Raw genomic sequence first — 27,955 nt, forward strand, 5'->3', positions numbered from 1 at the left:
ATAAAAGGCTGCAAGTATGTTAAACAATATTTGACAGGCTGGGACTTGAAGATTTTCCTCCAATGCGTCACCAAATATTGATTTTCACATCATTTCATTTAGCAACATAAAGAGAACAAGGCATGTCTTCTAATTATCTCCACACATTCTGGTCCTAAAACCATGCATCCCATTCTTCTATTCAAGACATCTTGGGATAACACATAATTTCTTTCCAACAGAAATAGCTATTCAAATAAATGTGTTTAAACTGATGTGTTCACTTAAATTAAAAAATGGTTTCCAGCTGATAAAGGTGATTGTTCTAGCTGATTTGAGTGATTGTTCTCATGTAGGCAATTACAAGACCACAAAGAGAAGCCCATGAAGTCTGACTTCTAATCACAACCTGACTGAGGGCGTGCTCAAATGTGACAGTCGTTGCTGGAGGCAACCTAGAGAGAGAGCCTGCAAAAATAAACCTCAAAAGAAAATAACAATAGTGGTATTTAGAAATTCTGTCTCTCTCCCTCTCCCTCTCTCTCTCTCTCTCTCTCTCTCACACACACACACACACAAAGGAAAGGAGCAAGGGACACTGACTAGAACACGGAACATGGAATAGATTTTGCACAGACCCCTAGCCTCTTAGTCTTATTTCTACATGTAGAGTTCCACGTTCTCTCTCTTTTTTTTTAAACATCTTTATTGGAGTATAACTGCTTTACAATGGTGTGTTAGTTTCTTCTTTATAACAAAGTCAATCAGCTATACATATATCCTTACATATATCCCGATATCCTCTTGCATCTCTCTCCCACCCTCCCTATCCCACCCCTCTAGGTGGTCACACCAAGCTGATCTCCCTGTGCTATGTGGCTGCTTCCCACTAGCTATCTATTTTACATTTGCTGGTGTGTATATATGTCCATGCCACTCTCTCACTTCGTCCCAGCTTACCCTTCCCACTCCCTGTGTCCTCAAGTCCATTCTATACATCTGCGTCTTTATTCCTGTCCTGCCCCTAGGTTCTTCAGAACCATTTTTTTTTAGATTCCATATATATGTGTTAGCATACAGTATTTGTTTTTCTCTTTCTGACTTACTTCACTCTGTATGACAGACTCTATGTCCATCCACCTCACCAGAAATAAGTCAGTTTCATTTCTTTTTATGGCTGAGTAATATTCCATTGTATATATGTGCCACATCTTTATCCATTTATCTCTTCATGGACGCTTAGGTTGCTTCCATGTCATCTGTCAATGGACATTTAGGTTGCTTCCATGTCCTGGCTATTGTAAATAGAGCTGCAATGAACATTGGGGTACATGACTTTTTGTGTGTGTGTGTGGTGCGCGGGCCTCTCACTGTTGTGGCCTCTCCCATTGCAGAGCACAGGCTCCGGATGCGCAGGTTCAGCGGCCGTGGCTCACGGGCCTAGCCGCTCTGTGGCATGTGGGATCTTCGTGGACTGGGGCACGAACCCGTGTCCCCTGCATTGGCAGGCAGACTCTCAACCTCTGCGCCACCAAGGAAGCCCTACATGACTTGATTTGAATTATGGCTTTCTCAGGGTATATGCCCAGTAGTGGGATTGCTGGGTCATATGGTAGTTCTATATTTAGATTTTTAAGGAACCTCCATACTGTTCTCCATAGTGGCTGTATCAATTTACATTCCCACCAACAGTGCAAGAGGGTTCCCTTTTCTCCACACCCTCTCCAGCATTTATTGTTTGTAGATTTTTTGATGATGGCATTCTGACTGGTGTGAGGTGATACCTCATTGTAGTTTTGATTTGCATTTCTCTAATGATTAGTGATGTTGAGCATCCTTTCATGTGTTTGTTGGCAATCTGTATATCGTCTCTGGAGAAATGTCTATTTAGGTCTTCTGCCCATTTTTGGATTGGATTGTTTGTTTTTTTGGTATTGAGCTGCATGAGCTGCTTGTAAATTTTGGAGATTAATCCTTTGTCCGTTGGTTCATTTGCAAATATTTTCTCCCATTCTGAGGGATGGCTTTTCGTCTCGTTTATGTTTTCCTCTACCAGCACAGTTTAGTGTACAGGATGGAATTACACTCTTCTTTCAGTCATAGCTACCTGCCAATTAGCACAGCCTATTTATTCACTCATAAAGCCCTATTCATCTGCAGTAAGACATAAAGCTATTTTTGAGTTCTAAATATAAACCTATGAGTATACAGTTTATTTTTATTAGGTACTCTTTAAAAGCAATTCTTTCCACCCCCTCAGGACACCTATGAATATTTGTAAGAAACAGGCTGGTACCAAAGTCACTCAGCAAGTTAAATCATTTACCTCGTGGAGTTAAGTGAAAGAAAGTGATTAAGGTGTGTGGAAAGAGTCTATAATCAGATTATTGTTTATTGTCTCTCTTTCCTCCCACTCTCCTGCCCTAGGATGTAAGCTCCACGAGGGCAGAGATCTTTGTTTTGTTCACTAGTGTAGCCCATGCACCTAGAACACTGACTGACCAGCACTCAATGAATCCTTCATGATGAATGAACGAACAACCCGAACAAAAGGCAGCGTAATTTCATAGTGCTGGGACAGCAGTCTGTAAAGGATTGTTGTTTGAAATGTAAGAATAGAGTGTTTCATCCATAGAACTGAATACTTCCTATGATAAGTTATGAAATATATAGAATTATTCCTGGAAACATTTTCACAAAACTGTCCATTCTGTAGGGCTCTCTTTCACCCATACTTATCCCTTTACTGAATTGCATATATGTTTCTACCTGTATGCCCTTTCTACAAGTCCACATTCCACCCACACCTTAAGGCCTGATCCAAGGGCTATTCCCTCCAAAAAAGCCTGCAAACTCATCTCTCTCTTGTTTTTGAATCCTTATAATATTTGATTTGTACTTCTCTTAAAAAAGTCATCCTATTATAAATCCTATTATAGTTATTTTGGGACCATGTTAATGGACCGTGAGTCTATTTACCATCACACCTGAAACAACAACAACAAAAGGGACAAAACATATGAAACAACAGTTTTCAAGATATAAGAACACAAGGCAGTAAAGAACAATGATACTCAAGGGTTGAAAAACAAGTGAAATGAACCCTACAATGATCCCAGTCTACTTTAGAGAGTTTCCAGGCCGCAGCACATGGAGGGGAGACTGATGCAGAGCCTGACAGATACCCTGAACTGAGGTGACATTGCTGAGAGTCTGGGGAGACCGGGACAGCTAGAGCTCACAGGAAATAGGGCTCGAGTGGAGAGAGCTACACAAAAAGAAAATTCTGGAGATCTGCAGAGGGGCCTCTGCAAATATTCAACAGAGTACTGATCAGTGCATGTGTGAGGAAACTACCCTGTGCTGGGGAGAGGGGCATCCTAAACTAAGCATTAGAGAAGCTAGTACCCAGTGCTGACATGGGGTTAGGATACTGCCTGTTCCCCTCAGCCAAACTGGAAGACCTCATGATTCACGGAGCATTGGCTAGACTACTCACCAGAGTCTTTCCTCAGTACTGGGATACAATTAGCCCTCAGTTAAGCACAGCTCTGGTTGCATTTAATGAATCTTAAAAGCAAGACCCAAAAGGATAAGTTGTTTTCCAGTAGCTTAACTGTATCCCAAAACAAACATTAAGAACACAGTAAAAGTAAATTCACAATGTCTGGCATCGAATTTGAAAACTTACGAGGCATGCAAAGAAGCAGGAAAATGTGACCCATAATGAGGATTAAAATCAATCAGTAAAACAGACCTGAAACTGACTCATATGTTAGAAGAGCAGATAAGGACTTTAAAACGATTGTTTTAACTGTACTCCATATGCTGAAAAGGTTAATTAAAGACATGGAAGATTTGATAAGGAGCCAGATCAAATTTCTAGAGATGAAAACAATATTGTCTAGAATGAAAAATACACTGGAATATGGGCTCAGTGGACTTGAAGGCATAGCAAAAGAAAATATACAAAATGGGACTCAAGTGAAAAAAAAGTAACAGAGCCTCAGTGAGCTAAGGGATAACTTCAAGTGACCAAAGGAGAGAAAAGAGAGAGGACAATAGAAATAATATTTGAGGAAACAATGGCCAAACACATTCCAAATTTGATGAAAACTATAAACCTACAGATACAAAAATCTCAATGAACTGCAAACCCAAGAAACATGAAGAAAATGACACCAAAGCACATCATAACCAAATTACTTAAAACCAGTGATAAACAGAATATTTTAAAAGCAGCCAAAGACAACGTTAAGTATGGTAAAACAAAGATAAGGATGACGTTGGATTTCTCATTAAAAACAATGCGGTGAGAAGTCAGTGGAGAAACATCTTTAAAATACAGAAATAAAAATCTATCAACCTATAATTCTATATCCAGTACACACGTCTTTCGAAAATGAAGGTGAAATAACAATTTTTTCAGATATAAAAGTCAAAGGAATTCATCACAATTCAGCCTGCATTACAAGAAATGTTAAAGGACTTCCGGCAGAAAGAAAATGATAGCAGTTGAAAGTATAGATCTTTACAAAGCAATGAAGAGCCCTGCAAGTGGAGGCTACATGGATCAATACACAAGAGTTTTGGGGTTTTGTGTTATTATTTAAATCTCTTCAAAAGATAACTGACTAAACAAAAATAATAGCAATGTAGTGCGGGAGGTTTATAACAGATTTATAACATATATAAAGTAAAATATATGATGTCAGTAGCATGAATACAATGAATACTGAGAGAAGAAAAATATAAATATACTATTTTAAGATTCCTATATTTTATAGCTATCTCTGTACCTGTAGTATCTTTCCTGTTAGACTTAGAGTATGATCCCTTTATGTTAGGATCCTAGTTATTTGTCTTTTAAGATTATGTGGTATAAAATAACCTAACATACAATGAATTGGCCTTTGCAGACAAGATTCCTTAATTCCTATTTGTCTTCTAAGAGAGTGATTGGTGGGGAGAAGAGCTGACTACATGAAAGATGGTGGCTTTTCATGTCTGAGGAGAATTGCTGGGAAAGCTGTTTTCAACAAGCATCTGCTCTGAGCCAGTGAACACACCTATTTGCTTGTCTGGGTCTGCTACTTACTCTTAGCCTAAACTGCATTACCAATGGTCCTGGCCAACACAAAATCTAAAACTGTGGAAATAGGAAAAACAGCAAAAAGAAGCCATTAAAGAAAAGAATTATTGGGGACTTACCTGGTGGTACAGTGGTTAAGAATCTGCCTGCTAATGCAGGGGACTTGGGTTCGAGCCCTGGTCCGGGAAGATCCCACATGCTGCGGAGCAACTAAGCCCGTGTGCCACAACTACTGAGGCTGTGCTCTAGAGCCCGGGAGCCACAACTACTGAGCCCATGTGCCACAACTACTGAAGCCTGCGCGCTTAGAGCCCGTGCTCCACAACAAGAGAAGCCACCGCAATGAGAAGCCCGCACACTGCAACGAAGAGGAGCGCCCGCTCGCCACAACTAGAGAAAGCCCGTGCGCAGCAACAGACCCAACGCAGCCAAAAATATACATAAATTAATTAATTTTTAAAGAAAAAGAAAAAAAAAGAAAAGAATTATCTAGCTCATAAGGACCCATATAACCAGCTCCTCAGGAAGGAAAACGAAACTAACACTTATCCACATCGAGAAGCTTCACATAGAGGAACTCACTTCATCCTGTGAGTGATGCATTGTTCCAACTTGACAGATGAAATAGTGGAGATTCAGAAAAGTAAAGTACCTTGTCCAAGATTACATAGAGGATAACCTTAGAGTTCTACCCCCTTAAAACAATCCTTACACTTTTAAGATAAGATAAAAACCAAAGGCAATATTTTAAAGTGGGGTTTTCTAGGGACTTCCCTGGTGGTCCAGTGGCTAAGACTCCATGCTCCCAATGCAGGAGCCCTGGTTCGATCCCTGGTCAAGGAACTAGATCCCACATGCCACAACTAAGAGTTCACATGCTGCAACTAAAAGGTCATGTGTGCCAAAACTAAGAGCCGGTGCAGCCAAATAAATAAATAAACAAATATTTTTTTTAAATAAAATAAAGTGGGGTTTTCTAAATTTTATTTAAAAGTCTATCATGCATAATACTTCAAATGGTTTATTTTTTCATTTATAAAGTAAAAATGAAAATAATTATAAGATGTTGAGAAATTCTCAAATTTTATACACACACACTCATTTTTTAAGCAACTTAAGTAAATAATATCACAAGGAGAGTTATCATATTCAAGAAAACAAAACTTAATTATTTATTTTTTGTGGGAGGAGGGTGGCTGAGCCAGATAGAAGCCACTCTCCAGGTTCATTTTTTTCTTTTTCCACACACACACACTGTATTTTATTTTTACAAGAGATAAATAAACTGACACCAAGCATTGTAAATGGATGACCACAACAAAAGCAACAATGATTGCAATTATCAAACATGAAGCACACTCTTACTATGTCATAATATAGTAATATTATTCAGTCCAATAATCCTCCACTGTAACAGCAACTTTACTTTGCAGTGAAAATTGATTTGTATATTTTTTGCCTCTGAGTCCTTGTGGGATTTCTTTTTTTTTTTATTCAAACAGAAAGTCACAAAAATTATAATCATCCTCATCAGCTCACTCAGTCCCATGTAATTAATTTATTTTTTCATCTTGATCTTTTGTTAGCACTTTTATGAATTCATCAGTTTTCCATTAGAGTTCTGAAAATGCTTATTCATTCAGTTCAGCAGTACATCAGTTACCAGAAACCTGTACTTGTCAGAGTCTTTTCCATGAATTCCTTGAAGATGAAACCCTTTTATAGGAACATATTTGCAAAAGCATCAGAGTACACCCAGAACTGTCTGTAAATGACAAAAGACTTAAAAATGACCACGGTTAAAGATTTGATAAAAGTTCATAATAATGCAATTGACAAGGAAATTTAGTTATTTCTGAGATATACATTTTAAAGTAATAACTAGAATTATAACTTATAACATTATACCAGAACATATAAGATTTTTAGAAATTTCATGTAATGTCTGAAATATTTATATTAACATATTTCCATACAAATAACCCAAAGAAAGTTTAGTATTAGTTGTTTTTGTTTGTTTGTTTATACTGCAGGTTCTTATTAGTCATCAATTTTATACACATCACTGTATACATGTCAATCCCAATCACCCAATTCAGCACACGACCATCCTCACCCCACTGCGGTTTCCCCCACTTGGTGTCCATACGTTTGTTCTCTACATCTGTGTCTCAACTTCTGCTCTGCAAACTGGTTCATCTGTACCATTTTTCTAGGTTCCACATACATGCGTTAATATACGATATTTGGCAAAACATTTTTTGAAGTCACAAGTTCTCTTAAAAGGAAAACTCAAAGGAAATATCAGGATTAATGAAATGAAAATAATTAAACAGTAAATAGCATTGTATCATATTTCTCTGTTAATTTGACATGCTCTATCTATGATTGCTAAATATTTGAAGAGCTTTTTAAAGGACCAAAGTGAAAAAATCTAAATTGGCTTTTGGTTAGAATAACCTAATTTCTTTAGTAGCCATAAGGTTAAACCAAGGATAATAGCTCTTTTTTTTCTTTTTTTTTCCATATATTTTTTATTGAAGTATAGTTGTTTTACAGTGTTGTGTTAATTTCTGCTGTACAGCGAAGTGATTCAGTTATACATATATATATATTCTTTTTTAATATTCTTTTCCATTATGGCGTATCATAGGATATTGAATATAGTTCTCTGTGCTATACAGTAGGACCTTGCTGTTTAAATAACTCTTTATTATAAACAGATTCCACATCTTCAGACTGTTGTTCACCATTCAAAAGGAGAGAACAGAAGTCTGCAGGGTGAATGTGATTTCTTTCATTAAATGGAGGTTGGATGGTATAGTGGGTTGAATGGTAGCTGCCCCCCACAAAAAGATACATAAACACTAAATCCTCAGAACATGTGGGTATTAATTTATTTGGAAAAATAGTCTTTGCAGATGTAATTAAGGGAAGGATCTTGAAATGGGGAGATCATCGTGGATTAACTGAGTATGTCCTAAATCCAATGACACACATCCTTATAAGACAAAGGCAAAGGGGGATCTAACACAGATAAAAGAGGAGAAGACCATGTGAAAATGGTGACAGAGATGGAGTTATGCTGACACAAACCAAGGAGAGACACCAGAAGCCAGCAGAGGCAAGAAAGGATTCTCCCCTAGAGCCTTTGGAAGGAGCACAGCGCTACTGACGTCTTGATTTCAGGCTTCTGGTCACTAGAACTGTGAGAGGATAAATCTGTGTTGTTTTAACCCACAAAGTTTGTGGTCATTTGTTACAGCAGCCTTAGAAAATTAATGCAGATAGGGTGGAGTTTAACCAGTAAAAGCTTGTTTCTGTGGAGGGTTGCTCCTCAGAGGGAATTTTTATTGACTCTTTCCTAGCCAATGAATAGATGAAAACTCTTGAGAGTCAATGTGATTTCTAAGGGATGATGTGTCATTTTGATGATGCAGAGTTAAGTATTGCCTGCAGTGTACAGTGACTTAAGTTTGCAAATTTTGTAATTTTTCTAATCGACTGATAGAAAGTGACTCTTGTTCCCTGAGCATTAAATTATTTTCTATTACAGTTTATGAGAAATTTAGAATGGAAACTTGTTTCTCTTATCAAGTCCACAGTCAGATTTCCCCAGTTTTTCCCCACAATGTCTATTACATAACTTTGAGTAAATAAATGGAAAAGAAAATTTAGTTATGACAAAATTTAGGCAACTATCTATCTGACCAGTAGGACTCTTTCTGCCACAGATATGATTTACCTGAATGACAAGGCAAAGCTCATTATGTGTGTTGCACAATCATTTTAAACCATGCTATAACTTAAAGTTATGGTTATTTAGGATTTTATGCAGTCAGGTTGAATGGAGTTTTTAAGAATTGCTTTTGAAGAGCAATGGGGTAGCATGTGTCAAGGAACTTTAAAGTTTTCTTAACTTTGACCACTGAATTCACCTCTGCATATCTATCCCAATACAATAACCCTAAATTTAAAAATGGAAAGTTATAAATGCAGTGATATTCATTATGGAATGACTTAAAATAGCAAATATTAGTAAGTTTCATCATGGAATGGTTTAAAAATTCTATGTTGTATGGAATATCATGCAATCATTAAATAAAATATGATGCTTTTGAAGACTATATAATAATGTGGAGAAATCTTTTAATAATAATATGTAAGAGTAGTCTGCAACAATAAACTTAGGGGATGATTAGAACAATGTAAAAAGTATGCATGGAAAAACTGATTGAGGGAAATATACTAAAATGTTAACTAACAGAAGGTGTATAGTAGGGTCATGGGTCTTCATTATTTTTGTCTAATTTTCTTTATTTTCTAAATGTTATTGTGATTGTTTTGGCTCAAGTTGTGAACTGACCATAGCCAATTTGGGCATGTGCACTGGGTTTTTTTTTTTTTTTTGGTTGATATCAATTGCTATGAATAGTCATATGTAGCTATAGGTCTTCCCCTCTCCTTTCCTTATAGCCTCAACATCATAGTTACCAGGTAGTATCTTAGGATAAAAGCTAGTCTCAGACCAAATTCTGACATACGCCCAAGCATTTATTAGAAACAAATATTACAGGAATTTATATAACTTGTTCTGTAAGCTGGATAAAGTCCCCACTTTCTGAAATTTTAGGTGCTCTGCCACCCTTCCATGAAAAAACTGCATGAAAGAAACAGGATTCAGTTAACCATATAGTTGGCATGAGGTAACCAGAAACCTTCCAGTTATCAACTAGTCCCAGAAGTGTTTAGGAATCATGCTCTTTGCACCACCCTCCCCCTATTGTTTCATTTTGGAACCCTGGACAGTGTATCTTTAAAATATTTTAACCAGTTTCATATCTTGACTGCCACTAATTTCATAAATAAAAACTCACTTTTAACACCCCTGCTCTGCAGAGGAAAAGGTAAACCCTCTCTGGTAGAAGATAACATCATCTGGAACATCCTCTATAATTATTTTTATACACAGTGTTAAGCATCATTAAAAAATTCTTAGACATATCAAAATAAAGCCAAGAGAGGAAGAAAAAAAATAACCCAAATACACAATAACAATAGAGCCACAGGTGGTGTAGATACTGAAGTTAATAGATGTGGACTTTAGAATAACTATGATTAATATATTCAAGAGAATAGAGAAAAAGATATGGATAAAGAATTTCTTACTCATTTAAAGAATTGGAATCTAAACAAAGAATAAAATAAAAATTCTAAAATCAAAGTAGATCGCCATTATCTAACAGCATTACATTAAAAAAAGAAAAACTCCCTGCTGGATGTGCACTCAGAGAGAAAAGATAAAACTTTGTGAAGTTAGGTAACAATCTCCCCCACTCCTGGTCTATATTTGCATCCAATGATTTATACATAAACTAAGGAGACTTCTAGAAACATATAGCCCCCATAGAGGTTCAGAAATAAGCAGTATATACTGATGAACTGAAGCAATTGCAGTGGGCGATAGGATGAGGCTTCAACAAGAGTGGAACTGCTGAGGGTGCTCAGACGAGGTAGCAGAATGAGATCTCTGTCCCAAATTATTTTAGTATTATCCGCAATAGGCAGCAATGTTGTTATGTGATTTAAGGCAAATTGGCAATAATGAAATAACAGTCAATATATAAGTTCTCTAAACCACTGATCCTTAGTGGGGTGTAGGCAGTCCAGGAGTACATATATAGTCTGTTGAGTTTTAGGGAGGGAATGCTAAAACATATTTATATTCAACTCATCTTTGAAAAGGTTATATATTTATTTTCATTGTGTATGTACATAGTATATTGATATGTGGAGCATACTAACTTGTAAATAGATACACATAGTTTGAGAGTGAGTTAAATATATTATTTTTTTACTGTTGGCCAAAGTTTGGCCATTCCTCTAAACCTACATATCCATTTACTAAATTTCATGTTGCTTCTACTATATCATGATTCAAATCCCACTATAGCTGGTTAATATCTGAATTTGGAGTTTCATTGGCTAACCTCAGTTTTCTCCATCTATAATTTCTTGGAATTCAGGTGTTTTGTGAACTAGACTAAAAATGACAACCTTATTTTGTAAAAAAGAGAATAGACAGTTTTCTCAAATTTAAATGGCTTTCCAGTACATTTTTACATTTTTATTAAATCTCTGCCTATTGCTCTTATTTGTTTTCCAGTCCTAGTAAACAATAAAACAGATGAATAAAAAATTAGCAAAAAGAAACAGTAAGGTATAGATTTTTTTTTTCAGCTTGTCTGCTAATTTTGTTTAATGGATACATGCTCTTAGCTATGACTTTTTTTTATTGCAGATGTATAATATAGTCATATATTTATTTATTCTTACCTTGTATGCTGGAATTAAGCTTATCAGCATATTATAAGGTTCCTTAAGGGCTCTAGACTCCCAACATATGCTGATGCCTGAAAACATTGAGAAGCATCATTTTATTTTATGGCTTTGATATCTGGTATTTTTTAATAGCACTTGGAAGAGTAACTTTTTCAGTTGACATAAATTTTGTTTACATGTAAATAACTCGATAGGAGAGCATATTTTGAGAGTAGACAAGGGAAGGAAATAAAGGAGCTAGGCAGCTAAGGAAGAAAGAAGGCCTGCTAGGTGGTGTGGAAAATAAATGTCCTTCTACCTCTCAGTTTGCCTGGGGTAGGCCCTGCATCTTAGAATCTTATGACTTCAAAGAAAACTCAGAGGTCATTTAGCCCAGCTGTGACTGAGGGGGTTCCCAGGACACAGGACTTTCAGTTTTAAAACTAGGAAAGTCCCAGCAAACCTCATGCAACCTCCCACATTCTGCAAGGATCCCTTCTTACATGACAAACAAAGCTGTTATTGTTCCCATTTTACAGATGAGGTTGGTGTCAGCCAAACATCTTTTAGAATACTCTCAGTGATCTCAGTGATGGGAAGCCAGCTAGTGGGTCTGTTAGAGGCTTCCTCCTCAAACAGAAGTATTTCCCCATCATTTATATTCATTGGTTCTTTCTTACATGAAAATCACAAAGCGCTTACATTTTTTAAGTCTAGAAAACCAACTTGTCTGAGAGGTCAAAATTCAAATAACCCTAGCCCCTCACTCTTCAGCTCAATATACATAATCATTTCAAATCAATTCAGCATTCAAGGCCTGTGTAAGGCTCTGGAGGGTATCTGATAAAAGAAGAAGGGTCAATGAACAAATCTATAAAGAATACTTGATAAATGTGTCTAAACATGGTAGCCCAAGATAAGAGCCCCTGTTGGAATAAAATTATAATATGAGATGCATATGAGAAATAGAAGTGCAGATAATTAAATCTAGGCTGTAGCAAGTTATTTCCTACAGTGTGTCCAATCAGTCAAACTTGACAAGTTAATTCAAATTGGTTTGATTATATGGACATCTTCAGCTCAAAGGCTGAATGACAAACTCTGATCAAAGAGAAAAAATTATACTGTAAAAATAGTATTATAAAGATAATTTTGAGGGGGAGGAAAAACTCAAGGGAAGCCACAGTTTCAATTATAAACCATATTCACTGACTGTCATTATTAACAAGGAGATAAATCCCATTACAGTTAAATGTGCATAAGGTGCTAAATTTAGCAGCCATGCAATAGCATTGCAACTCAGAATAAAAGGAAAACTTCGAATAATTTTTGCAAGACAAAGTAAAGAAGAGAGGTTAGAAGATGGAGCAGGCAAGTGCATTACTTCAGACTAGCCTGAAATGTGTTTTAAGATAAAAAAAATCTGATTTTTCTTTTTTCCTCTTTTTTAGATTAGGTTTCCACACAGGCCAAATACACCAGATGATTGTGAAATTTTCACTTTAATTTGCATGCCTAAGTATAGTTCCACATTAGAAATGAGAACAAGATGAAATGTAACTGATAAAAGTGTAAGGGAATACCTCTTGGTTAAAGAATGGAATTAATTATCAGAAATTAAAGAATAAATGGTCTGTGTCAATAAAAACAAATTTAAGCTTATATCATGACTATCAGATTTTTCTTAATTCTACCAATAATTCTATAACATCAGTTTAACCCAATTTCTGGATTTTTTTCAATGCAACAGATTGTTTAACTGAGGAGTCTAAATTTGTCAGGTGCTTTGGAGGTAGGTCTGTGTGCATGAACTTGCAATTTGAAGCCAAAACCACAAAATAACATGACATGACATAGCCAGTAAATAGCATATTATTTTTGTATTTCTCCTGGAATTATTTTATATGATGGTTATTACTGGTTCTGGGTATTTTTGAAATCCTGTAATTTTTAGCAAAGAAATGTCTAGATGTGACTCTGGTTCCTGAAACTCTAGCCAGTCATGGACCAAAAACATGCAGTTTTAAAACAAAATAATAAAGTTGGGATAGCTGATGCTGTTTTACATATACAGAAAATTTCAGACAATGAATTTTTATTTTGATTAGAAGTGCTGTATTAAAAAAAACCCTCTTGGGTTTGAGTATCAAGAATAAAAAGAAAAGTATACTATTATCATTTCTACACTATTTAAAGTGCACCTGAAAAACCAGCCCATCTTACAGTATCTTTCCAAGAGTAAAGATATTGAGTAGCTTAGTCAAGAATAGAGTAATAAGTTTTTTTTAATTGATTTATTTTATTTTTATTTAGTTTTGGCTGCGTTGGGTCTTTGTTGCTGTGCAGGCTTTTTCTAGTTGCGGTGAGCAGGGGCTACTCTTCGTTGCAGTACACGGACTTCTCATTGAGGTGGCTTCTCTTGTTGCAGAGCACAGGCTCTAGGCACGCGGGCTCAGTAGTTGTGGCTCGTGGGCTCTAGAGCGCAGGCTCAGTAGTTGTGGCGCATGCGCTTAGTTGCTCTGCGGCATGTGGGATCTTCGACCAGGACCAGGGCTCGAACTGTGTCCCCTGCATTGGCAGGTGGATTGTTAACCACTGCACCACCAGGGAAGTCCCACCTTGAAGTATTGATGCCTAATTGAATGTGAGGAGGAAAGGAGGTGAGGGAGTGGGAGGAATCCGGGTGGCATGATCCTCAGATTCCTGAATTAGGGAGCCGGAAGGGTGATGCCCATTCCCTGATGGAACTCTAGAAGGAAGAGCAGATGGGGGTGAGGAAGTAATGAGTTCACTTTTGGATACGATGACCTTGGGGTGACTGTGCACCAGCCCACTGAGAGATGGTCAGGTGGTGGTGGGACATATCTGGGATGTCACTATTTCATGAATGGTCCCACTCAACAGCCACCCTTCACTCTTTATCTTTACCCTGCCTATACTATCAGTCACGAAGGCCTGTCAGTTCTACTTCCTTAATATGTAATTTCCACTTACATAAGTCTTGGTCATTTGGATTAGTGTGTGCAATGCCAAATAACTGTGAACACCTTAGCATTTCTACAAGGCCCTTCAAGATCAGACACTCTTCAGCTTTATCCCTCTCAACACTACTCCATGTGGAGCCTGCACTCCAGCCATACTGAAGCAGCTGAGGCTCTCACGAGATCTTGTTCTCACTCAATTCTGCATCCGAGCACAAAGACATGTCTCCAACCCCAACCCCCCCCTCTGGCAGCACATCAGGCAGAGGCAATGATGAGTAAGATAGGGCTGACCCTACAGGATCTCCTAGTAGATAATCAAAAAACTGTAGCTCAGCTGAGTCAGATTTATGTCCCTTCTTTGAGGTTCACCGACAGCAAAAAGTCAGGCCCCAGTCTATTCATTTAAATTAAGTAGGCAAACCTATTGCAGAGAATCTGGTGGGTTACTTAATCATCACATAAAATAGACGTTTCATGTACTCATGTTGTTTTATTCTACTGAGAATCCAGGCATCATTGTTAGATAAAAAATTGTTTGGTAGTATGCTGCAATAAATATCTATAAAAAAGTATGTGTGTGTCAATTTCTCTTATCCTTGTCTGTATCACCGCTCTAGTAGATAAAATATATGGAGAAACCAGTAGCTGACAGTGAGATTGGAATTAGTGAAAATGTAACAGTAGTTCTATTATGTATGCCATAATACATAAAATACATGTAAAAAGTTAAAGGAGCTTGTTTTATTATGCAGGAAATGACAAGTAAGCAAAACAATATTTATAATAAAATATTCTCTTGAATGCTCAGAATTCTAACAATGTCTTGGCTGTAGATTGGGTTACCTGCCATTGCTTTATTACTATCCAATACATAGAAAGTGAAATTATTTATGGACAGAAACAGACTTTAAATTTTCATTTGGTAAAGGCAACGTTTCATTCAGTACAGACAAAAAACGTTTATAATTTACTTCTTGTTTAAAGTAGCCAGTTTAGAGTAAGCCAAAATTATCCCGGAGAATTGTTTATATTAAAAACAGGCTGAGAGTTGTTTGATCTGTCATCACCCCCCAGATTGGATGATAAACATTCTTCTTGTCAAGTTGTCTTTGGAAACCCCCTGTGCGGCTTCAAGGAAGACAAAACAAAGGTAAAAATAGTGTGCAACCCAAATCTTGCTTAACAGAATGATTTATCTTCAGGCCTACTAACCAGTGACAGGAGCACATCTAATTTTTTTCTAGTTGCTCCGCGTTTATTCATCCCTCTGAACCTAAATTCTGAGAGAAAGGAGTAGAGCGTTGGGTTTAAGACCTCGTACGCTGGCATCCATCATACTGCAAATGAATTTTGGCTCGAGCTGAAGGTAAAGTGCTCAGTCACTTTGTGCCTCAGTTTCCCTTATCTATATAATGGAGATTGTTGAAGGAATTAGGTGAGATTATACAGACCTTGGAACAGTGCCTGACATACAGGAAACCTCAACATATGTCAAGAGTTTCCCTCAGCGCGCCACTTGGCTTGTCTTTCTAAGTATTAGCATAATATAAATGGCATCAGAACGTGAGGGGCAAGGGCCACGTGATCCTTCCACGAAGGCCACTTGTAGGGGCCTTCAGAGAGTTAGCATTAAGGCTGGGAAAAAAAGGCAAGCGCGCCCGCGACTCGCGCGCGATTTCCCGCCGCGCCCGCGTCCCGGGCGGCGGGCGAGCTCCGGGGGCGCCGGGGCCGCGGCGGCGGCGACGGCGGCGGCGGCGGCGGCGGCGCGAGCGGCGCCTCCGGGCCGGTGAATCATCCCTGCAGACACCGAGAGCCGCGGCAGCAGAGAGCAGCGCCGGAAAAATGGCTGAAGCGGGCACGGGCTTTCTGGAGCAGCTCAAGTCCTGCATAGTTTGGTCTTGGACTTATCTCTGGACCGTATGGTTCTTCATCGTCCTCTTCCTGGTCTACGTCCTGCGGGTGCCCTTGAAAATCAACGACAATTTGAGCACAGGTAAGGCCCGGGCAGCCGGGCCCGCTGCGCTCGCCCCTCCCCCGCCCCGCAAAGTTAGTGCAACTCGCCCGGGGCCGCGGCCAGCGGGGGCGGCCGGGCGCGCGCTCGAGGACGCGCCGGGTCCCGCGCACCGGATGCCCGCGGCCACCCGCCAAGGACGCGGCGCCTCGGCTGGCGGGGTAGACGGGGTTGTGCGAAGGCGACTGGCGGCCTTCGCGGCTCCGCGGCCCGGCGACCCCGCGGAGGAGGAGCCGCGCCGGCAGGCGGGCCTGACCGGCGGCTGCCGCTCCTGCGCCCGACGTGCTCGTCGGGCGGCGACAGAGGAGACGGAGGTCGGGAGGGAGGGAGTCCTCGCGTAAGCCCACTTGGCTGTCTGCGCGTGAACCCCGAGGGCTCCTCAGATTTGTACCGTGTCCTTCCTCACACGCTGTCGGCTGCGGGTGCAGAGCGTCCGAAGTGTAGTCGGACGAGGCGTGCCTCCAGATCCCGGCGCGACTCGGCCGGTCGCGGGCGCCCCCGTGAGGGTACTGCTCAGGGGTGCCCAGCGGCGAAGCCCCCAGAAGGAGTCGACCCCGCACCTGGGGCCGGGACTGCCCGCCTGTGAGCCCCCTGAGTTGCGGGCGAAGAGGCGTCTCTTTTAGATGGGGAGAGGGTTTCTCGAAAGTACTATCAGGGCTATGGATGACGTGTCAGGTTACCAGACGGAATGTCAAAGGGACAAAAGGAGAGATAGGAAATCTGGAATTTATGATGGTTTTAAATGGTCTTAGCCCTTCTCTCTCCCTTCTCCCCGTCCGCATAAGGCGTTGATAACTAGTCATGTTCAGAATCATAGAAAAAGCTCCACATGCTAAGAAGTGAGCCCCGCCGTGTGTCCTCTCCACGGTCGTAAGTGCAGAAGGTAATTAAACAGGATCTTAAACTTGCAGTCAGACAACTGAATCATTAGAAAGCAACCACAGAGAAAACTCACACCAACAGTGACACTCCGGAGACAAATCAAAAACGCAAAGTATATTTTGCAGGAAGGGTTACAGTTCTTGAAGTCTGGAAATAGTTGTGCGACTCGTTAGAAAGGTCTTTTCTTTTTTAAAATTTCACAGTAATTTGGGAAATCCTTACATTCTTGAATGAATGCGTATGTATTCTACCTAATGTGTGATTTACATAGTCCGGGAGTCAGGGGTCTGGAAATGCATTTTCCTCTGTGTTGTTAACTGCACTAAAACAATTTTTAGAATGTTTGAGATAATGTAGTCATTTTGTTAGGTACTTGTGCTTTTATTTATTTTTTTAATTTATTTATTTTTGGCTGCATTGGGTCTTTGTTGCTGCGCGTGGGCTTTCTCTAGTTGCGGTGAGCGGGGGCAACTCTTTGTGGTGTGCGGGCTTCTCATTGCGGTGGCTTCTCTTGTTGCAGAGCACGGGCTCTAGGTGTGCGGGCATCAGTAGTTGTGGCACGCGGGTTCAGTAGTTGTGGTGCGCGGGCTCTAGATCGTAGGCTCAGTAGTTGTGGCGCACAGGGTTAGTTGCTCTGCGGCATGTGGGATCTTCCTGGAGCAGGGCTTGAACCCATGTACCCTGCATTGGCAGGCGGATTCTTAACCACTACGCCACCAGGGGAGCCCCTACTTGTGCTCTTAAATACTAAGCCTCATATACCTTGATTTCTTTAACTTGAACTCATGTTCATATTCACATTTGTTTCATAGTATCCCTTGGGAAGGTACTCCTGGGGTGCAGATAGGACTCTGCACCCGAGAATCATCTTGCCATTTTTATAGGAGCTGCTCAGCCCTTGGATGCAGTCATCCTAGTGATGATGGCTTTCTGGCTTTTCCATCTGTTAGAGTGGTTGCTTATCAGAGTATTCTTCCTTGCTTTTGGTTTCCTTGCCTTTGGCAAATATATCTCTAAGATACCTTCACCTCACGACATGTGGGGTCTTAGTTCCATGTGGGATCTTAGTTCCCCAATCAGGGATGGAAACCGGGTGCCCTGCATTGGAAGGCAGGGTCTTAACCACTGGACCACTGGGAAAGTCCCCAAAGTTTTGTTATCTTTAGAAGTTGCTTGAATATATGAGGCCATGGAGTCTTATATTTATTGGTAAGTGGGTTTAATTTTTTTCTCCCAAAAAATTCATTGTAAGGTTTAAAAATTGTGAACGTTTCTCATTTAATACACATTTAAAATTTTTATTTCAGAACACACATTTGTAATACCACATTTTCTTAAAGTAGGTTAAATAATCATCTACGTGTGTATATGTGTGCATGTGCCCATACGTGCCACATACCAATGCTTCATACAGAACAGGCAAGAAGCAAAATACCTACTGGTAATATGTGTAATTTTAAAAAATATATATTTATTTATTTGGCCTCCCCGGGTCTTAGTTGCGGGTCTTGGGATCTTCTTTGCCACATGCGGGATCTTTAGTTGTGGCATGCGGAATCTTTAGTTGGGGCATGAGGGAATCTTTTAGTTGCAGCCTTCGGGATCTAGTCCCTGACCAGGGATCGAACCCGGGCCCCCTGCATTGGGAGTGCGAAGTCTTGACCACTGCACCACCAGGGAAGTCCCAATATGTGTAATTTTTAAGGAAGAAAATTGTTAGGTCCTCTCCCAGCAACTTTAAATCTAGTATTTCTCACAAACACCTTTGTTAATTTGCATTAGGGTCATTTCTCATTTGGGCTTCTAAGAGATAGAGGAAATATGAAGACGAGGTATGAGATTCAGGCCGTCTGGGCTGAATCTCATCTGACACACGATAGAGGGAACCTGAGACTATTTATCCCAGTGATGCTGGACTTCTGTTTTCAGTGTGGTTTTACCTATATTTTAGTCATAAAAGAAGGTAAAGGAGAAGCACACAGAGAGTACATCTCTCTCTGCCACTTCTGTGAGAAGGTAAGGGGAGAAGGGGACATTGGACCCTCCTATGGTGGAACTTGTCCTTTCAGGGAGATCTAAATGGGTTCTAATGGAACTAATTTTGCTGTTCCTAAGTGCTATGGTGCTTGCCTCTTCCTGTGATGATGAAAGCACATGTCCCTGGAGAGGCTGTTGAATCTAGAGCTGCTTTTAGGAAGCTGTGGGTGGCCCAGGCCTCCTTCCTTAGGGAAGCTGACACTATTGACTGATTTGCAGATATTGAAAAATTCTTGCATTCCTGGGATAAATTCTACCTGATCATGGTGTATAATCCTTTTAATGTATTGTTGGATTTGGTTTGCTAGTATTTTGTTGAGGATTTTTTGCGTCTATGTTCATCAGTGATATTGGCCTGTAATTTCCTTTTTTTGTGTTATCTTTGTATGGTTTTCTTATTTTTTTTTTAATTTTTGAACTTAATTCTATTTATTTTTTTATACAGCAGGTTCTTATTAGTCATCAATTTTATACACATCAGTGTATACATGTCAATCCCAATCTCCCAATTCATCACACCACCACCACCACCACCCCCTGCTGCTTTCCCCCCTTGGTGTCCATACGTTTGTCCTCTACATCTGTGTCTCAATTTCTGCCCTGCAAAACGGTTCATCTGTACCATTTTTCTAGGTTCCACATATATGCGTTAATATACGGTATTTGTTTTTCTCTTTCTGACTTACTTCACTCTGTATGACAGTCTCTAGATGCATCCACGTCTCTACAAATGACCCAGTTTTGTTCCTTTTTATGGCTGAGTAATATTCCATTGTATATATGTACCACATCTTCTTTATCCATTTGTCTGTTGATGGGCATTTAGGTTGCTTCCATGTCCTGGCTATTGTAAATAGTGCTGCAATGAACATTGGGGTGCATGTGTCTTTTTGAATTATGCTTTTCTTTGGGTATATGCCCAGTAGTGGGATTGCTGAGTCATGTGGTAGTTCTATTTTTCGTTTTTTTAAGGAACCTCCATACTGTTCTCCATAGTGGTTGTATCAATTTACATTCCCACCAACAGTGCAAGAGGGTTCCCTTTTCTCCACTCCCTCTCCAGCATTTGTTGTTTGCAGATTTTCTGATGATGGCCATTCTGACAGGTGTGAGGTGATACCTCATTGTAGTTTTTTTTTTTTTTTTTTTTTTTTTTTTTTCCTCATTGTAGTTTTGATTTGCTTTTCTCTAATAATTAGTGATGTTGAGCAGCTTTTCATGTGCTTCTTGGCCATCTGTATGTCTTCTTTGGAGAAATGTCTATTTAGGTCTTCTGCCCATTTTTGGATTGGGTTGTTTGTTTTTTTTTAATATTGAGCTGCATTTCTTTTTAGTATTGAGCTGCAAATTTATATATTTTGGAGGTTACTCCTTTGTCCATTGATTCGTTTGCAACTATTTTCTCCCATTGTGAGGGCTGTCTTTTTGTCTTCTTTATGGTTTCCTTTGCTGTGCAAAAGCTTTGAAGTTTCATTAGGTTCCATTTGTTTATTTTTGTTTTTATTTCCATTACTCTAGGAGGTGGATCAAAAAAGATCTTGCTGTGATTTATGTCAAATGTGTTCTTCCTATGTGTTCCTCTAAGAGTTTTATAGAGCCCAGTCTTACATTTAGGTCTGTAATCCATTTTGAGTTTATTTTTGTGTATGGTGTTGGGGAGTGTTCTAATTTCATTCTTTTACATGTAGCTGTCCAGTTTTCCCAGCACCACTTATTGAAGAGACTGTCTTTTCTCCATTATATATCCTTGCCTCCTTTGTCATAGATTAGTTGACCATAGGTGCGTGGGTTTATCTCTGGGCTTTCTATCTTGTTCCATTGATCTATATTTCTGTTTTTGTGCCAGTACCATATTATCTTGATTACTGTAGCTTTGTAGTATAGTCTGAAGTGAGGGAGTCTGATTCCTCCAGCTCTGTTTTTTTCCCTCAAGACTGCTTTGGCTATTTGGGGTCTTTTGTGTCTCCATACAAATTTTAAGATTTTTTTGTTCTAGTTCTGTAAAAAATGCCATTGGTAATTTGATAGGGATTGCATTGAATATGTAGATTGCTTTGGGTAGTATAATCATTTTCACAATATTGATTCTTCCAATCGAAGAATATGGTATATCTCTTCATCTGTTCATATCATCTTTAATTTCCTTCATCAGTGTCTTATAGTTTTCTGCATACAAGTCTTTTGTCTCCCTAGATAGGTTTATTCCTAGGTATTTTATCCTTTTTGTTGCAATGGTAAATGGGAGTGTTTCCTTAATTTCTCTTTCAGATTTTTCATCATTAGTGTATAGGAATGCAAGAGATTTCTGTGCATTAATTTTGTATCCTGCTGCTTTATGAAATTCATTGATTAGCTCTAGCAGTTTTCTTGTGGCATCTTTAGGATTCTCTATGTATAGTATCATGTCATCTGCAAACAGTGACAGTTTTACTTCATATTTTCCAATTTGGATTCCTTTTATTTCTTTTTCTTCTCTGTTTGCCATGGCTAGGACGTCCAAAACTATGTTGAATAATAGTGGTGAGAGTGGACATCCTTGTCTTATTCCTGATCTTAGAAGATATGCTTTTAGTTTTTTACCATTGAGAATGATGTTTGCTGTGGGTTTGTCATATATGGCCTTTATTATGTTGAAGTATGTTCCCTCTTTGCCCACTTTCTGGAGAGATTTATCATAAATGAATGTCGAATTTTGTCAAAACCTTTTTCTGCATCTATTAAGATGATCATATGGTTTTATTCTTCAATTTGTTAATATGGTTTATCACATTGATTGATTTGCATATATTGAAGAATCCTTGCATCCCTGGGATAAATCCCACTTGATCATGGTGTATGATCCTTTTAATGTGTTGGTGGATTCAGTTTTCTAGTATTTTGTTGAGGATTTTTGCATCTATATTCATCAGTGATATTGGTCTGTAATTTTCTTTTTTTGTAGTGTCCTTGTCTGGTTTTGGTATCAGGGTGATACCTCATAGAATGAGTTTGGGAGTGTTCCTTCCTCTGCAATTTTTTGGAAGAGTTTGAGAAGGATGGGTGTTAGCTCTTCTCTAAATGTTTGATAGAATTCACCTGTGAAGCCAGGTGGTCCTGGACTTTTCTTTGTTGGAAGATTTTTAATCACAGTTTCAATTTCATTATTTGTGATTGGTCTGTTCATATTTTCTATTTCTTCCTGGTTCAGTCTTGGAAGGTTATACCTTTCTAAGAATTTGTCCATTTCTTCCAGGTTGTCCATTTTATTGGCATAGAGTTGCTTGTAGTAGTCTCTCAGGATGCTTTGTATTTCTGTGGTGTCTGTTGTAACTTCTCCTTTTTCATTTCTAATTTTATTGATTTGAGTCCTCTCCCTCTTTTCCTTGATGAGTCTGGCTAATGGTTTATCAATTTTGTTTATCTTCTCAAAGAACCAGCTTTTAGTTTTATTGATCTTTGCTATTGTTTTCTTTGTTTCTATTTCATTTATTTCTGCTCTGATCTTTATGATTTCTTTCCTTCTGCTAACTTTGGGTTTTGTTTGTTCTTCTTTCTCTAGTTCCTTTAGGTGTAAGGTTAGATTGTTTATTTGAGATTTTTCTTGTTTCTTGAGGTAGGCTTGTATAGCTATAAACTTCCCTCTTAGAACTGCTTTTGCCGCATCTCATAGCTTTTGGACCATCATGTTTTCATTGTCATTTGTCAGTAGGTATTTTTTGATTTCCTCTTTGATTTCTTCAGTGATCTCTTGGTTATTTAGTAAAGTGTTGTTTAGCCTCCCTGTGTTTGTGTTTTTTACATTTTTTTCCCTGTAGTTGATTTCTAATCTCCTAGCTTTGTGGTCAGAAAAGATGCTTGATATGATTTCAATTTTCTTAAATTTACTGAGGCTTGATTTGTGACCCAAGATGTGATCTATCCTGGAGAATGTTCCATGTGCACTTGAGAAGAAAGTGTGTTCTGTTGTTTTTGGATGGAATGTCCTATAAATATCAATTAAATCTATCTGGTCTATTGTGTCATTTAACGCTTGTGTTTCCTGATTAATTTTCTGTTTGGATGATCTGTCCATTGGTGTAAGTGAGTTGTTAAAGTCCCGCACTATTATTGTGTTACTGTTGATTTCCACTTTTATAGCTGTTAGCAGTTGCCTTATGTATTGAGGTGCTCCTATTTTGGGTGCATATATATTTATAATTGTTATATCTTCTACTTGGATTGATCCCTTGATCATTATGTAGTGTCCTTCCTTGTCTTTTGTAAAGTTCTTTATTTTAATGTCTATTTTATCTGATATGAGTATTGCTACTCCAGCTTTCTTTTGATTTCCATTTGCATGGAATATCTTTTTCCATCCCCTCACTTTCAGTCTGTCTGTGTCCCTAGGTCTGAAGTGGGTCTCTTGTAGGCAGCGTATATATGGATCTTGTTTTTGTTTCCATTCAGCATGCCTGTGTCTTTTGCTTGGAGCATTTAATCCATTCACGTTTAATTATCGATATGTATGTTCCTATGACCATTTTCTTAATTGTTTTGGGTTTGTTTTTGTAGGTCCTCTTCTTCTCTTGTGTTTCCCACTTAGAGAAGTTCCTTTAGCATTTGTTGTAGAGCTGGTTTGGTAGTGCTGATTTCTCTTAGCTTTTGCTTGTCTGTAAAGCTTTTGATTTCTCCATCGAATCTGAATGAGATCCTTGCTGGGTAGAGTAATCTTGGTTGTAGGTTGTAGGTTCTTCCCTTTCATCACTTTAGTATATCATGCAACTCCCTTCTGGCTTGTAAAGGTTCTGCTGAGAAATCAGCTGTTAACCTTATGGGGGTTCCCCTGTATATTATTTGTCACTCTTCCCTTGCTGCTTTCAATAATTTTTCTTTGTCTTTAATTTTTGCCAGTTTGATTACTATGTGTCTCGGCATGTTTCTCCTTAGGTTTATCCTGTATGGGACTCTCTGCACTTCCTGGACGTGTGTGGCTATTTCCTTTCCCATTTTTGGGAAGTTTTTGACTATAATCTCTTCAAATATTTTCTCTGGTCATTTCTCTCTCTCTTCTCCTTCTGGGACCCTTATAATGCGAATATTGTTGCATTTACTGTTTTCCCAGAGGTCTCTTAGGCTGTCTTCATTTATTTTCATTCTTTTTTCTTTATTCTGTTCTGGCAGCAGTGAATTCCACCATTCTGTCTTCCGGTCACTTATCCGTTCTTCTGCCTCATTTATTTTGCTATTGATTCCTTCTAGTGTATTTTTCATTTCAGTTATTGTATTGTCCATCTCTGTTTGTTTGTTCTTTAATTCTTCTAGATCTTTGTTAAACATTTCTTGCATCTTCTTGATCTTTGTCTCCATTCTTTTTCTGAGGTCTTGGATCATCTTCACTATCATTCTGAATTCTTTTTCTGGAAGGTTGCCTATCTCTACTTCATTTAGTTGTTTTTCTGGAGTGTTATCTTGTTCCTTCATCTGGTACATAGCCCTCTGCCTTTTCATCTTGTTTGTCTTTCTGTGAATGTGGTTTTTTTCCCACAGGCTGCAGGATTGTAATTCTTGCTTCTGTTGTCTGTCCTCTAGTGGATGAGGCTATCTAAGAGGCTTGTGTAAGTTTCATGATGGGAGGGACTGGTGGTGGGTAGAGCTGGCTGTTGCTCTGGTGAGCAGAGCTCAGTAAAACTTTAATCCGCTTGTCTGCTAATGGGTGGGGCTGGGTCCCCTCCCTACTGGTTGTTTGGCCTGAGACGACCCAACACTGGAGCCTACCCAGGCTCTTTTGTGGGGCTAGTGACCGGCTTTGGGAGGGCTCACACCAAGGAGTACTTCCCAGAACTTCTGCTACCAGTGTCCTTGTCCTCACGGTGAGACCGAGCCACCCTCCGCCTCTGCAGGAGACCCTCCGACACTGGTAGGTAGGTCTGGTTCAGTCTCTGTGGGGTCACTGCTCCTTCCCCTGGGTCCTGATGTGCACACTACTTTGTGTGTGCCCTCCGAGAGTGGAGTCTCTTTTTCCCCCAGTCCTGTCTAAGTCCTGCAATCAAATCCCGCTAGCCTTCAAAGTCTGATTCTCTAGGAATTCCTCCTCCTGTTGCCAGACCCCAAGATTCATAAGCCTGACATGGGGCTCAGAACCTTCACTCCAGTGTGTGGACTTCTGTGGTATAAGTGTTCTCCAGTTTGTGAGTCACCCACCCAGCAGTTATGGGATTTGATTTTACTGTGATTGCGCCCCTCCTACCATCTCATTGTGGCTTCTCCTTTACTTTGGATGTGGGGTATCTTTTTTGGTGAGTTCCAGTGTCTTCCTGTCAATGATTGTTCAGCAGTTAGTTGTGATTCCGGTGTTCTCGCAAGAGGGAGTGAGAGCATGTCCTTCTACTCCGCCATCTTGAACCAATCTCCTTTGTATGGTTTTGGTGTCAGGGTGATGTTGGCCTCAAAGAATGAGTTTGGAAGTGTTCCTTGCTCTGCAGGTTTTTGGAATAGTTTGAGGAGGATAGGTGTTAACTCTTCTCTAAATGTTTGGTAGAATTCACCTGTGAAACCATCTTCTGTTTTTTTGGGAGTTTTTAAATTTAAATCTTATAATGAAAAATGAATTTAGGAGAGACAAAGGAGGAAGCAAACATATTAGGAATAGCACACAGTGGTTAGTTTGATAATTGATTTTTGATGTTCTGCCCTTGAGTTGGATAGAAGAATGTTAAAATAGTTCTATGATTTACTGAAAATATAATGAACTTTTAACAAGATTTTTAAAAACCCCAAATTATATTGTTACTTGTCAGTTTTCAAGTGAATTAATTATCCTAAGACAGTGCTTTTCCGAAAGGGCAGAAAATTAATTGTAGACAGGAGCAGTCATGTGGGATATAATTCAAGAAAAACAGTAGCATAGATTAATCTTGTTTTTTTTTTTTTTTTTTTCATTTTTGTGGTACACAGGCCTCTCACTGTTGTAGCCTCTCCCATTGCGGAGCACAGGCTCTGGACGCGCAGGCTCAGCGGCCATGGCTAACGGGCCCAGCCGCTCCGCGGCATGTGGGATATTCTCGGACCGAGGCACGAACCCGCGTCCCCTACATTGGCAGGTGGACTCTCAACCACTGCGCCACCAGGGAAGCCCTATTTCTCTATTTTTAACATAAATATACAAACTATATTTTGTAGAATCCTTTTAGATTTACAGAAGATTACTAAAATACTACAGAGCGTTCCCATATACCTAACATCCAGTTTCCCCTATTACTAATATCTTACATTATTATGGTACATTTGTTTCAATTAAGGAACCAATATTGACACATCATTTTTAAAAAATTATTTTATTGAAGTATAGTTGATTTACAATGTTGTGTTAGTTTCTGGTTTACAGCAAATGATTCAGATATATATATATGAATATATATATGTAATAGTTAGCATTTGCTAATCCCAAACTCCCAGTCCATCCCTCCTGCACCTCCCCTTCCCCATGGCAATCACAAGTCTGTTCTCTATGGCTGTGAGTCTGTTTCTGTTTCATAGATAAATTCATTTGTGACACATCATTTTTAATTGAAGTCTATACATCATTCAGATTTCCTTAGTTTTTACCAAATGTCCTTTTACTATGTTCCAGGATTCCATCCAGTATACCACACTACATTGTTGTCATGTCTCCTTAGACTTCTTTTGGCTGTGACAGGGTTTCATATTTTTCTGGTTTTTGATGACCTTGATAGTTTTGAGGAGTATTGGTTAGGTGTTTTGTAGACTCTTCCTGAACTGGGATATGTCAGGAGTTTTTCTCATGATTTTTCTGGGATTATGGATTTGGGGAGGGAGGACCACAGAGGTAAAACGCCATTTTCATTACATATCATGGGTGCATACCATCAATTTGATTTGTCACTGTTGATGTTGACCTTGATCACCTGACTGAGGTGGTTTAGTGTTTGTCAAGTTCTACACTGTAAAGCTACTCCCTCTCCCCTTCAAATACTGTACTATTAAAATGGAAGTCACTTTGCACAGCCCATGCTTCTGGAGTAAAGTTTTGCTTCCCTTTGTAAAAATAAACAGAGACCACCCAAAAGGAATAAGTAAAGGCTGTTTATTCAGAGCTTGCTATAGCAAGGAAGAACTTCACCAAGAGAATTGTTCACCATTTTGGAAACTCAGGACTCCAATAGCAATACCATTTGTAGTATCTGAGTCGCTAATATGACATACTTGTATCGGCCTGCATTGGTAGTTGTTGCATTCATGGTGATGCTATGTAAGGGTACAAGTGTCTGTCTACTTCATTAAATGTTTTACCAAAGTCATGAAAACATTTGCATTCTGAATACAATTGTATTATTTTAAACAGGGCCAGAGTGAGGCATGTGAGGTGCCTGGGTGCAGAATTTAAGGAGCTACTCTCTCTCAGTCCTGCAGGTGCAGCTTCAGCATTTGCATGACTTTGCCTTAAATTTTATACCCTAGGTGCCTTGCTCGCCTTATCCCTTATCCTGCCCTTGATTACAAATTGTGTTCTGTTTACTTCTTCTTTATATTAGAGTTAGGATATTATATTGATTATTTTTGAAATTTATGTGTGAGAGTAGGTAGATTATTAAGTTTGTTATAGGATAGAAAGAGGGTGTTTAAAATTAGTTTTTATAAAAGGTGTTAGATCTGATTGGACTGAGAACCACT

The 27,955-nt window shown here is 39.1% G+C and overlaps 1 protein-coding gene across 6 annotated transcripts in view; it reads left to right on the plus strand.

The window, feature by feature from the left end:
* Nucleotides 1-15,184: 15,184 nt before the first annotated feature.
* The window catches only part of ST7 (suppression of tumorigenicity 7), a 259,694-nt gene continuing 246,923 nt past the window's right edge, over nucleotides 15,185-27,955 (plus strand). For all 6 annotated transcript variants that reach the window (XM_079931456.1, XM_079931457.1, XM_079931459.1 and 3 more), the window contains exon 1: nucleotides 15,185-16,369. In XM_079931456.1, the coding sequence (XP_079787582.1) occupies nucleotides 16,219-16,369 (151 nt within the window). In that variant the 5' untranslated portion in view covers nucleotides 15,185-16,218. The remainder of the gene's footprint in view (nucleotides 16,370-27,955) is intronic.

This window comes from Stenella coeruleoalba (assembly GCF_951394435.1).
Source record: "Stenella coeruleoalba genome assembly, chromosome: 9".
NCBI classification, from domain to species: domain Eukaryota; kingdom Metazoa; phylum Chordata; class Mammalia; order Artiodactyla; family Delphinidae; genus Stenella; species Stenella coeruleoalba.